Genomic DNA, 12,431 nt, shown 5'->3' on the forward strand with positions numbered 1-12,431 from the left:
TTCATCCTCTGTGTGTTTGCTTCTGTGCTCGAACAGGGTTTCGCGGTGGTTGGCCGTTTAAGGGCTCTGCTAATGGTAATGGTCGGCTGGTCGGATCTAATGGGAACCAACAGCGTAAATAAAAGGCATGCACTTAAGAGCTGCTTGCGGATTACATGGCATTATGATCCTTAACAATAGTGCCATACTAATAATTGAATAACACAATAAAATCTCAGCTAGCTGCCTGCCTGCCTGTCTCGCTCGGTATTGATCAACTTCAGAGGGGGTAGCTACCAAATAATGAAAACCGCTTTCCATAAAAATTATTTGGTAAAGCGGCGGGTAATTTATTATTATTAATTTTTTTTGTAATCTTTATGTTTATTTCTGAGTTCTTAAGCTCAAGTTTTAATTGCAATAAGTTTTCACATGTCTGATTTTTATACAAATAAGTCAAATCTGATATTAATTTTTGCAACTGCATAACATCTTAAACAAGTAAGAGGTTCTAGTCGGGAGCTCTCGACTAGGGGATACCCTGAACCCTCTTATTCCAACACCAAATAAATTAATAAAAAAAAGTTCCCTTGGCAGGGCTCGAACTCGCAACTGGCCGCATTACTTGCTGTCGACTCTACTCAACAGCCATACCAGCAAAACAAAAAAAAAAAAAAAAATACTTTGCCCGGTAGGGCTCGAACTCGCGTCTGACCGCACCTATGCCTCTACTCAGCAGCCACACCAACAATTAAGTACTTATGATAAAAAAAATAAATAAAATAACATTACAAAAAAAAGATGCAATTACCATGCTATTAGAATGCGAAGCATACGCGCATGAATGTGTGTGTGTGTACATGTATACAGAATTTCTTAAAGCTGCTGCCCCATTCAATTGCGCAGTTGCATATAACTTTGGTTTTTCTTAACCGTTTTTTATGAAATTTTCTACAGTATATCTTATTGTACCATAGAATATTTGTGTATTCTGAAAAAGTCAATTGCATTTAAATTGTGGTTTAAATTGGTTGGCAATAAAAGTTGGGTTATTAACTTGATTTATAGCTCTGGGGTGGTAGCGGGGAGGTGGCGATAGGTATGAAATGAAAGATACTTAAAATATCTATAATATTCTAGAAGCAACATATCATGTTTGGTGGCTCTAGCTCTTATCATTTACCCAATTTGCTAAAAAAAACAGGATGTCGATATCGATTTATCGATATATAATAAATAATAATAATAATAATAAATAATAATAAAATAATACCCTGAACCCATTAAAAATGGGTATAAGGGTATATTGTATTTGTGCAAAATCCAAATGTATGTAACAGGCAGAAGGAAGCATCTCCGACCCCATAAAGTATATATATTCTTGATCAGCATCAATAGCCGAGTCGATCTTGCCATATCCGTCTGTCTGTCCGTCCGTCCGTCCGTCCGTATGTATGAACGCAAGGATCTCAGAACCTATAAGAGCTAGAGACTTGAAATTTTAGATGTAGGTGCTCCTAGCTCCCGCGCAGATCGAGTTTGTTTCCGATAATCGATAACTTACTCCGTTTCCAAGCAATCGATAAAAATCGATATCGATATCCTGTTTTTTTTGGCAATTTTGGTAAATAAATAGAGATAGAGTCACCAAACTTGACACATAGCTTCTAAAATAAAATATATATATATGCATTTGATGTTGGAAGAAGATGGTTCAGGGTATCCCCTAGTCGGGAGCTCACGACTAGAACCTCTTTCTTGTTATTGTTATTATACCCTGAACCCATTAAAAATGGGTATAAGAGTATATTGTATTTGTGCAAAATCCAAATGTACGGACAGGCAGAAGGAAGCATCTCGGACCCCATAATGTAAATATATTCTTGATCAGCATCAATAGCCGCGTTGATCTAGCCATGTCCGTCTGTCCGTCCGTCCGTCCGTCCGTATGTATGAACGCAAGGATCTCAGAACCTATAAGAGCTAGAGACTGTTTTTTGGGCAATTTGGTAAATAATAAGAGATAGAGTCACCAAACTTGACATATAGCTAGATTCACCAAACTTGCCATATAGCTTCTAAAATAGAATATATATATGCATTTGATGTTGGAAGAAAAGGGTTCAGGGTATCCCATAGTCGGGAGGTCCCGACTAGAACCTCTTACTTGTTTATATTCTCAAGAAGCCAACAGCACTTAATCTGCGGCTGATAGATACTTGATTTATATATAATATTGTATAAGGTACATGTCAAATTTGGTAACTCTAGTCCATAAAACCTAAGAGATCTGCTCTAACAGCAGGATTTCGATATCAATTTTATTGATTGCTTGGAAACCAGGCAAAGCTATCGATTATAGTGCGCGGGTATTGAGAGTACCTACGCTCAATTCAATTTGAAGTATCTAGGTCTTATAGGTTATACGATCGACGCGTTTATACATGGCTAGATCGACTCGGCTACTGATAATAAACAATAATATATATATTTATGTGGTCAAAGAACCTTACTTCTGTCTGTTACATACAATTGCACAACAGCATTATACCCTTTACTCATTTCCAATGGGTTCAGGGTATACAAATTAATGATCTCTTTCGAACTTATTGTCAAAATTCGCTCCCTTAGCTTTAAAAGTGAGACCCAAGCTTAATGGGAAAGTTTTATTATCTTCTGTCCGGTCGGCATCAATCTGCACTTAAATAAAAAAAAATACGTGTTTCGTTGATTTAATATTACATTTTTTGCACACACACTGAATGGATAGGATAGGGATGTTAAGAGTAAAGATAAGAACGTGGCTAAGTAAAGGCCGGGTAATACCCACTACAATATTTATGTTATAATTGCCTTCAAAATTTTGTGTTTGGAATAAATGCAAATCGAACCTCAGCAAATTGGGACCAAATTCAAAACTCGTACCAATGTTGAAATGCCAAAGCCAATTTTCGAGTGAGTGAATAATACTTGATCTGCAATAGGTCGAGACTGTATTTTAACTTTGGAAGCACTCGGTTTTTCAAATAATTGAGACCGTCGCGTGCAATTTTAGAGACAGACGGGCGGCTAGATCAACGGGTCTATCCAGGATATCTTCTATTAAAATTTCACTTAATAGATAATGATGGGCATCTTATAGGAGAGGCACGGCAGCATTGAGTAACAAGCTGGCTAGCATACTATATTTCAAAAGGAATACAAATAGTGTAAACTGTATTTTGACATAATCTGTTTGTGTTACAATATAAACGCCTAATTGCTGGACTATTAGTATGTGATGTAAAGGGGGCGTTTTTTCTATTCAATACTCGAATGTTGTGACCGCCCCCTGCCAGGACGGCACTCTAAAAAAAAGGACTACGCGCATGGCCTATGGTGGTGGATTGTAATCAACCCTGGTGACCCTGAGCCCAGAGCTCGTTCCGTTCATGAGGATCGGGATTGGAATCGGAATCGTCATCGGCACATGTCTCTTTAGATGCCCCGGTAATGATATGCGCAGCTTAAGTATTACTCACAGTACAAATGGCCGCATTGACAAAAGGAACTGCAGCGGGAATGAGTAAGGGGAATGGGACCGGGAACGGGTATGGGTCCGGCTTTCCTCATTTTAAAGCAATAAGCTTCAATACGACATTTGCAGTGACAGACGGGGTTGACACTGTGACGCTGGCGAATTGGTGCGGATTAAGTTACATCTCACCTTACACACTGTTGAATACCCTTTACTGATTTTCTTTTCTTTATTTTTTGTAAAAGTTAAAAGTAAAGTAAAAGTTAAAAGTTTCAATTAAATGTTTTCAATGCAGCCGAAAAATGTTAGTCTCTAATTAAGCGCCAGAACTATTATTTCACGTCTTTTATTAGCTTGCTTGTTAGTTAATTAATTTGATAAAAAAAAAATACCATATGAAAACAAATAACATTAGGCATGAGTTAATACAATGAAGCCTGAATAAAATAATTGGTCTTGTGCCAGAGGTTAAAATCGTTTCATGGGCATGTCGAATCGAATATTCGGTGCTGATCACAAATGTAAAGTGTATCAATTAAGGGTTGGGCAGCAGCGAGGAAAAGATATCGGTATCACTAATACGGCCAGACTCATTCAACTTGAAATCTAAAATAAAAAACGCCTAATGAATAAAAACATGTTGCACGACCACATAATAATGACATCCTTTTTCGCTAGATCCGTACCGTGTGTCCCTTGTCTTTTCCCTCTCGCGTTCGATGCGGCACACGCACTCGCCCGCGGGTGATTGCTGTGGCAATGCCAGCCCTTCACCGCACTCTACACCCTTTCCTTATGTGCCCGTTTTTTGATACATCTTGGGTTAGTACAATAAAACTTGAAAATGACAACAACGATGAGAAGTTTATTGTTAAGGGGAACAACAACAACAAGGACAACTTCAACGGTTCATGAAATAGATGCGACAACAAATTTTCAATTAAAATGAATACAACATGAGAATAGAAATACAAATCACTAAATAATCCCATATTTACGTATCTACTTCATGGCCTTTCAAAGAACGAAAGGGGCGACCTGCCCTTCCCGTCCATGTGAACCTGCATATTATCGTAGTGGGCCATCGATTGAGTCCCCTGAAACTGATACAACAAATTTGTAGCGACAGACAAATGTTCACAAATATTTTAAACACATACATATAAAGTAGAAGGATTTATCACCCCACACGGTGAAGCTTGTTTGCAAAATGACTGCCTACTAGCTTATCCATATCGACTGGTACAACTCTGAGCAGGGCCCACACATTATGCATATACAATTAATTGTACATATATCATCTTTATACACACAGCTGTGTGTCCTGACTGACTGATTGGAGAACAAGACAAAGCCCAAACCAAAAAGATGAAGATGAAGGTACATTCTAAGACGGCTTCTGGGGAATCTCCATCAAGTGTGCAAAAATCGCGAAAAATGGTTGTTTGAGACTTTTTTGTTTACCGATGGGCCTTAATATTAATTTCAAAGATCTTTGGTGTAGTTCACACTTTTAGAAAATCTATCCCTCCTTTGTCATCTAAGATGTGATTCACACTTTTTGCAGAATCTAGGTTTTCGATTTGCTTTAAACTTAATTTCTCTAGTATGAACGTAATGAATATGTGTTTCAGCTATTTTTATACCCTTGCAGAGGGTATTATAATTTTGTGGTGAAATGTGTAAGGCATAGAAGGAGACATCTCCGACCCATAAAGTATATATATTCTTGATCAGCATCAACAGCCAAGTCGATAGAGCCATGTCCATCTGTCTGTTTCTATGCGAACTAGTCTGTCCGTTTTAGAGCTATCTTTATGAAATTTTGCAGAAGTCCGTCTTTCTGTTGCACGCAGCAACAGTGTGAAAACCAGCTGGATCGGACCACTATATCATATAGCTGCCATAGGAACGATCGGTCGAAAATAAAGTTTTTGTATGAAAAAAAAATATTGTTTATCAAAATATCTTGACCAAACTCGGCATTTATTAGTTTAACTTTACTACTCATATATATGCAAAATCCTATTAAGATCGGACCACTATATTATATAGCTGCCATAGGAACGATCGGTCGAAAATTAAGTTTTTGTATGAAAAAACATTTTGTTTTTAAAGATATCTTGACCAAACTTGGCGTTTATTATTTTTACTTTATTCCTCATATATGTATAGGCAAAATCATATTAAGATAGGACCACTATATCATATAGCTGCCATAGGAACGATCGGTCGAAAATTAAGTTTTTGTATGAAAAAACATTTTGTTTTTAAAGATATCTTGACCAAACTCGGCAATTATTAGTTTTACTAAGGTCCTCATAGATATGCAAAATCCTATTAAGATCGGACCACTATATCATATAGCTGACATAGGAACGATCGGTCGAAAATTAAGTTTTTGTATCTTGACAAAATTCGGCATTAACTATTTTCCCTGTGCTTCTTAGATACGGGCATAGCACTATAAGCATTATGAAAAGGTTGGGTCTGCAAGGGTATTAGATCTTTGGCGTGCCGAAGATAGCCTTACTTTCTCGTTTAAATTCCACCCGCAGGAGTGATAAATTGGCGATAACAGGTTGTATGAACGATTTTTGCTCTTGACTCAAAATCATGGTAATGTTCGAAAAACCACGGGTTATGGATGATAAAGCTGGTTGAAAGGTTGAATGGGCGAAGTTTCGGGTGTAACCCGATCTAAAAGACCCTTATGAAAATGTATCTGCGACGTATTTTACACCATTTGATAAATTGCTCTTAGCTTAATTTCTAATTGGTAGAACTTTTTTTTTATGTATTTATTTATTTTATTAATGGTCGACAAAACGAGTGTCTTCTTCATTATTCAATAGATTATACATACAATATATAATAGAATTATATGCTACAAGCCAGGTTAGAGAAGACATTTTTCTAAATAGAATCACCGACCAATGGAGGCATTTTATTTGCCAGTCCGTCCAGCTGTGCCCCTTTTCACAGCTAATTTCGTCAATGACGCTATGAGAGCCTACATCTAAGCAGAAGGGAAAAAAGTATTCTTAAGTAAAATTAACAAGTAAGAGGGTCTAGCTATATGTCAAGTTTGGGCCCAAAAAACAGGATATCGATAACGATTTTTATCGATTGCTTGGAAACAGAGTAAGTTATCGATTATCGGAAACAAACTCGATCTGCGCAGGCACTAGGAGCACCTTCATTTAAAATTGTTAATAAAGTAAAGAAATGTATGCTAGATATATAGAGTGTTAAGTAGATAGGGCAAAGAGAAAAGTAATGGGAAATAGAATGGGAAATCAACGACCCAGTGGGGGAAAATTTACAGCCTGCTCATAGCTGGGAATGGTCAGTGACTTCCCGAAGGTATCCAGAAAGCAACGATTTTTACTAGGGATAGAGAGAGTTCGGTAGAGAAAACGTGATACCAATCATTATAATTTTTGAAAAAAGGGGCGATAATTCCTGGTTGGTCTAAACGGAAGACGGAGAAGATGCCCTAGTAGAAAAGGAGAATATATATCGCCAACAGTCAACTTATGTAGGAAGACAACACCGAAAATTGTCCTACGGTTGTTTAACGATGGAAGATTAAGAAAAATAAGCCTGCTAGAGTTGAATGGCAACCAAAGATTAGGGTTCCAATTTAAACCTCGTAAAGCAAATAGGAGAAATTGTTTCTAAACAGATTCAATACGAACCTGGCTATTGTTATACTGGGGAGACCAGATGGAAGAGCATTATTCAAGGATAGGGATAAGTACACGGGCGTGTGATATAACAGAGGGGAGATCATTTATAAAAAGAGTAAAGAGTAAAGGTCCAAGATTTCTACCTTGAGGAACACCAGAAGTAACGTAAACCAGTTTAGAGGTAGTCAGCCTCAGCATTACTCTTTGGGTCCTACCTTTTAAATAAGAACTAATCCAAAGCAAAAGAAACCGAGTGAAACCTATTCGATCAAGTTTAAAAAGTAAAATATCATGGTGCAAGAGTCAAACGCCTTACTGAAGTCAGCGTAAATGACATCAGTTTGCATTTTCGAAAGGAAAACATCATTTACCAAGGAAGTAAACTACGAATCCATGTTGAACAGGGGAAGCAACTGATTTGCAGAAATGCTGCAAACTCGGAGTGATTATTTTTTCAAATAATTTAGGAATAGCGGACAGTTTTGCAATGCCCCTGTAATTTTGTATATCAGACTTAGCATCTATCTTGTGGATGAAAAGACAGAAGATTTAAGGGATAGATAAAAAAGCTTTAGCAATCGACGAAGAAGGGAAGAATTACACTCCTTGAGTAGACAACTAGGAATAATGTCAAGCCCAGCAGAGTAAGAAGATTTTATGAATTTATAGCTAAAAGGAGAGGGGAATTGAAAATCATAGCAGCAGGTGTAGAGCAAGAGGAAGTAGTAGCATAAGGTAAAGAATTGTTATTGGTATAGACGGAAGAGTAAGTTGATTGGAAAAAGTTAGCAAAAAGGATAACAGAATCAGAGTCATTGCTTTATCCATCCCGAAAGAAAAAAAGATGGCAAACTAGAAGACTTACGCTTTAGGTTTACAAAATTGTTAGACTGTCTCGGATTTTGGGCAAACCAGACTTTTAAAACTTTTTAGGTTCTTTTAAGGTTTTACAATCTGGGAACCAGGGTGGCTTTGAAGAAGTAGTGAAAGGAATTGACTTGTTAAATCACATATCTAAGAGGGAGTTTAGGCTGTTATAAAACAAAATAAATAGCTGTATTCATATCAACTGAGTCATATAAAAAAGACCAATAGGTTGCATAAATAAGTTGATTGAGCAATGAATAATTTCCTTTGCGAAAGCAATTGGTAGCTGATGGTTTATAACAAGTATCATATGCATGTATTTTCAAAGTAAAGTTTAAATTTTAAAGTAATTTTTTTAAATGGTTTAAATTTTGTTTTTTCTCGATCATTCCCTTTCTTTTATTCGTTACTCTCTGTGACCGTCTAGTTTTATTTTCAATCTTATCGATATATTATGTCTATCGCTTTTATCCCACTGATCCTGTCAGCAAATTCAAATTTCATTTTCGAACGTTAAACATCGAAATCTTTACAACACGTTTTCGCAAATAAAAACCCTTCGCGATTGAGCCAGTCCGTCATTTCTCAAGCCAATAAAGATACCAGAATACAAAGGTGTTGACGTCAGTTTAATTCTTGTTTCCATACTTGCGGGTGGAATTTCTTGAAACATCGTCTGAACGTACACCTTCATCATAAAAGCTAACTACAGCTTCTTGGCTCTTATGGATTATGCTGTGCGTTGATCACCAATCAGTCAGTCAGTCAGTCAGGACAAACAGTTTTGTATATAGAGATATAAATATATATTGAATTATATAAAATATACATATAATTGCTATTGCTTCTTTTATCTATGAGCTATGTTATAGACGTTTAAGCTAACATGCCGAAAATTGTATTTAAAAAAATTTTTGTTTTTCGATTTTCTCGTACAAACACTTGCGTAATATAACAGCCAAATTAAAAAACGTGTCTATGTGGTATAAATTTCGGTTTTAATGTTCTCACTTTTTATATATAAATGAAGCTTATAATTAAAGTATTTGTATATATACTCTTTTTAGGTCTTACTCGTCCTGCCTTATATCCATTTGCTGCCACCCAATATCCTTATCCGATGCTAAGTCCTGATATGTCTCAAGTAGCCTCATGGTAAGTTGATTAATTAAAACTATTCAAATTTTATTACTGAATGCAAACTAAATTAAATTCCTTTCCCTTGAAATTTCTATGGATGTAGTGGGTGAGAGATGTCTTGTTTTTAAAACAGTATTTGTAACTCCTTACTTTCCGATATAAAAATTATAGCTTGGATTGCCGTTTTCACTAATAACTTCTGTATCTCTTAACCGATCTTGATGAAATTTTCCGTATATCTTATTGCGTATAGAATATTCGTATGTTTTTATACCCTGAACCCAATGTGTGTATCAGGCAGAATGAAGCAACTCCGACCCCACAAAGTATATATATTCTTGATCAGCACCTATAGCCGAGTCGATCTAGCCATGTACGTCTGTCTGTCTGTCTGTCAGTCTGTCCATATGTATGAACGCAAGGATCTCAGAACCTATAAGAGCTAGAGAAATTTTAGATGTAGGTGCTCCTAGTGCATGCGCAGATCGAGTTTGTTTCCGATAATCGATAAGTTACTCCGTTTCCAAGCAATCGATAAAAATCGATAACGACATCCTGTTTTTTGAGCATTTTTGGTAAATAATAGGAGCTAGAGTCGCCAAACTTTACATATAGCTTCTAGAATAGTATATATATTTGCATTTGGTGTTGGAAGAAGAGGGTTCAGGGTATCCCCTAGTCGGGAGCTCCCGACTAGAACCTCTTACTTGATTTTTATGTAACCTGAGGGAGACAATGACAAAATGCGTGTATACAATCTTGAAACCGTAGAGATTTTCTCAATAAACGGGAAGCGATATCGATTGATATCGATTTTTTTTTTGAAACGAGGCTCGTTATCAGCAGCTAAAAATAATTAAATTTCGAATTTACAACTGCCCATTATACCGAATTGGGCAAGGTCTACCAAATATGGTGAGGTATGTTGAGACCGAAATTATTTGGGGATGGGTCTCGCTCAAAGGTTTTTTATTTTGAAAGAAATAATTTTTAAAGATATAGGTCGATTTTTAGATAGCTGGCTGGATAGCTTGTTTAGGCTTATAAGTAGTAAAATATAAATAAATATATTCCCCGGTCTTGCAAGTATCTGGTAAGAAACTTGAGGCCGACAAATGAAGTCACGTTCATTAAACCTTTGACCCTTATTTTCCATTCAAGAATGGTGAATTTCGTATCAAACAAATTTTCCCAAAGATCTCAGAAAATTGGTTTAAAGGCGATATCTTAGTAAACAAAAAACTTTCATTCATCCGTTTTCCACCAATTTACCACTCTTGCGGGTGAAATTTCAAACATCGCTGAAGCACGTGTTCTTTAAGTTCTTATGAACAGTATTGAAATCAAGCAAATCGGAAGCCTGAATTCTGCGTATCCCTCCCCCAAGGAGGGATAGATTTTTCAAAAGTTTGAACTTGAGCCGAGATCATTTCAACTCAGTTTGAAACGGATCGTATGGTCAACAAAAAAGTTTCATACATACATTTTTCGCAATTTTGTAACACTTGTATAAATTTCCAAAAACCCAATCTTGGCATGCACATTCATCACATGAGGTAACTACGGAGAACATTTCAACTTTCTTTCGGTTTTGGGCCAATCTGTCAGTAAATAAGTCAGGAAAACAGTTATATATATAGAGATGATCAGCATTCAAGAAAACAAAGTAGATTCCGATTGGTTGAATTTTTTACATTGAAACACATTTTTTTTAACAAAGATTACGTTTAAAAGTGGTCCTTAAGGGGATAACCAATGAATTGTGACGTTTTCTCTTGACACAGAAACTACATTAAGTTGGTATATTGCATAACATTAATAATAGTGCAAATTTAAACAATTAAAATATTTTTGTTGTGAATGCCATTGGCTGGAGCTGCGTATGGGGGAAGAGCAGTTGGGGGGAATAATGCATGGTATTAACCTGAGTCCCATATTGAAAGGTCCACTGGATAAAAGTGCTTCAGACCTCAAACAGATTTATAGTTGTTTAGTTGAATGTCTCTTCTTCTGAACAACCACCTCTCAAATCTTGAGCTCCCTGTGCAGCTTTGGTAATATGTTTTTGTCTTGTTTTTGAATTTGATACTCATTGTTATATTTAACTTTAATTGTTTTTCAGGCACACGCCGTCGGTTTACTCAGCATCTAGTTTTAGAACACCCTATCCCTCCTCATTACCAATTAATACAACGCTACCGAGGTGATTATGAAATGCTTAAAAACACAATGCTTTACAACAATTTATACATTATTTATTTAAATTGCAGCGACTTTCCATTTCGATTCTCACCGAGTCTGTTGCCTTCCGTTCATGCGACATCTCACCACGTTTTAAATTCCCATCCATCGATTGTGGCGTCTAGTTCCAAACAGGATTGCGGCGTACAGGATTCCACAACGAACAATCGATATTCAAGGTAACATGCATAGAAAAATTATAGATAAGTTTCGCTCTTTTCTTGACGATTCCGACGTTTTTTGAAATTCAGAGAAAACTTGTCTTGTCTGTAAACAGGCATTTTTTGATTGGATAAGTTTTGATTTTCAATCTCCATTTGAAGGCATTGTCATATTTAAACGTTCTTGAACGTTCTTAATAGCTGATAATATATGTATGTAATATATAATATGTTTATGCAACTGACTTAGAAACTTTAGTTCGAAAAAAGAATTTTTATATACATATTTTGATGCTGAAGATATCTTAGCTAGAACAATAAGTCATTTTTTTAGCTTAGCAACATCGAGACTATTTGATCCCCCGACCTATTCCAGCTGGATTTCTTATTGACGATAAGTATACTAATATTATTTGTAGTATTTTGTGATCTCCTATCGAATGTTTTCACACTTGGTCATTAAGACTTCTATACCGCTAGACCAATGTTTTATTGGGTGGGCGCTTTCAAGGCGCCATATTTAATTTACCCACAACCCACTTGAACACACATACACACGTATACAACACACACACACACACACACACACACACACATATATATATATATATATATATATATATATATATATATATATATATATATATATAATACATATGAATATATATCTATTTACAAACAGAAATGTACACATTCCTATTGGCCCACTCAAAAGTACGCGTCTGCGCTTTAGAAACCATCCCCTAAGGGGCTTTGCCCTGCAACTAATATTGAAAGAGAAGTCGGAATGAAACGAAGCGATTGTAAAATTTTCCCACTATATTGCCTTTACCC

At 36.2% G+C, this 12,431-nt stretch overlaps 1 protein-coding gene across 6 annotated transcripts in view; it reads left to right on the forward strand.

Moving 5' to 3' along the window:
• LOC115767955 (protein pangolin, isoforms A/H/I/S) overlaps positions 1-12,431 on the forward strand; it is a 71,310-nt gene that overhangs the window by 33,971 nt on the left and 24,908 nt on the right. For all 6 annotated transcript variants that reach the window (XM_030712345.1, XM_030712344.1, XM_030712347.1 and 3 more), the window contains 3 exons: positions 9,123-9,210; positions 11,318-11,398; positions 11,466-11,615. In XM_030712345.1, the coding sequence (XP_030568205.1) occupies positions 9,123-9,210; positions 11,318-11,398; positions 11,466-11,615 (319 nt within the window). The remainder of the gene's footprint in view (positions 1-9,122; positions 9,211-11,317; positions 11,399-11,465; positions 11,616-12,431) is intronic.

The sequence above is a fragment of the Drosophila novamexicana genome, unplaced genomic scaffold (genome assembly GCF_003285875.2).
Source record: "Drosophila novamexicana strain 15010-1031.04,08,12 unplaced genomic scaffold, DnovRS2.1 tig00001515-arrow-arrow-pilon, whole genome shotgun sequence".
Classification (NCBI taxonomy): Eukaryota; Metazoa; Arthropoda; class Insecta; order Diptera; family Drosophilidae; genus Drosophila; species Drosophila novamexicana.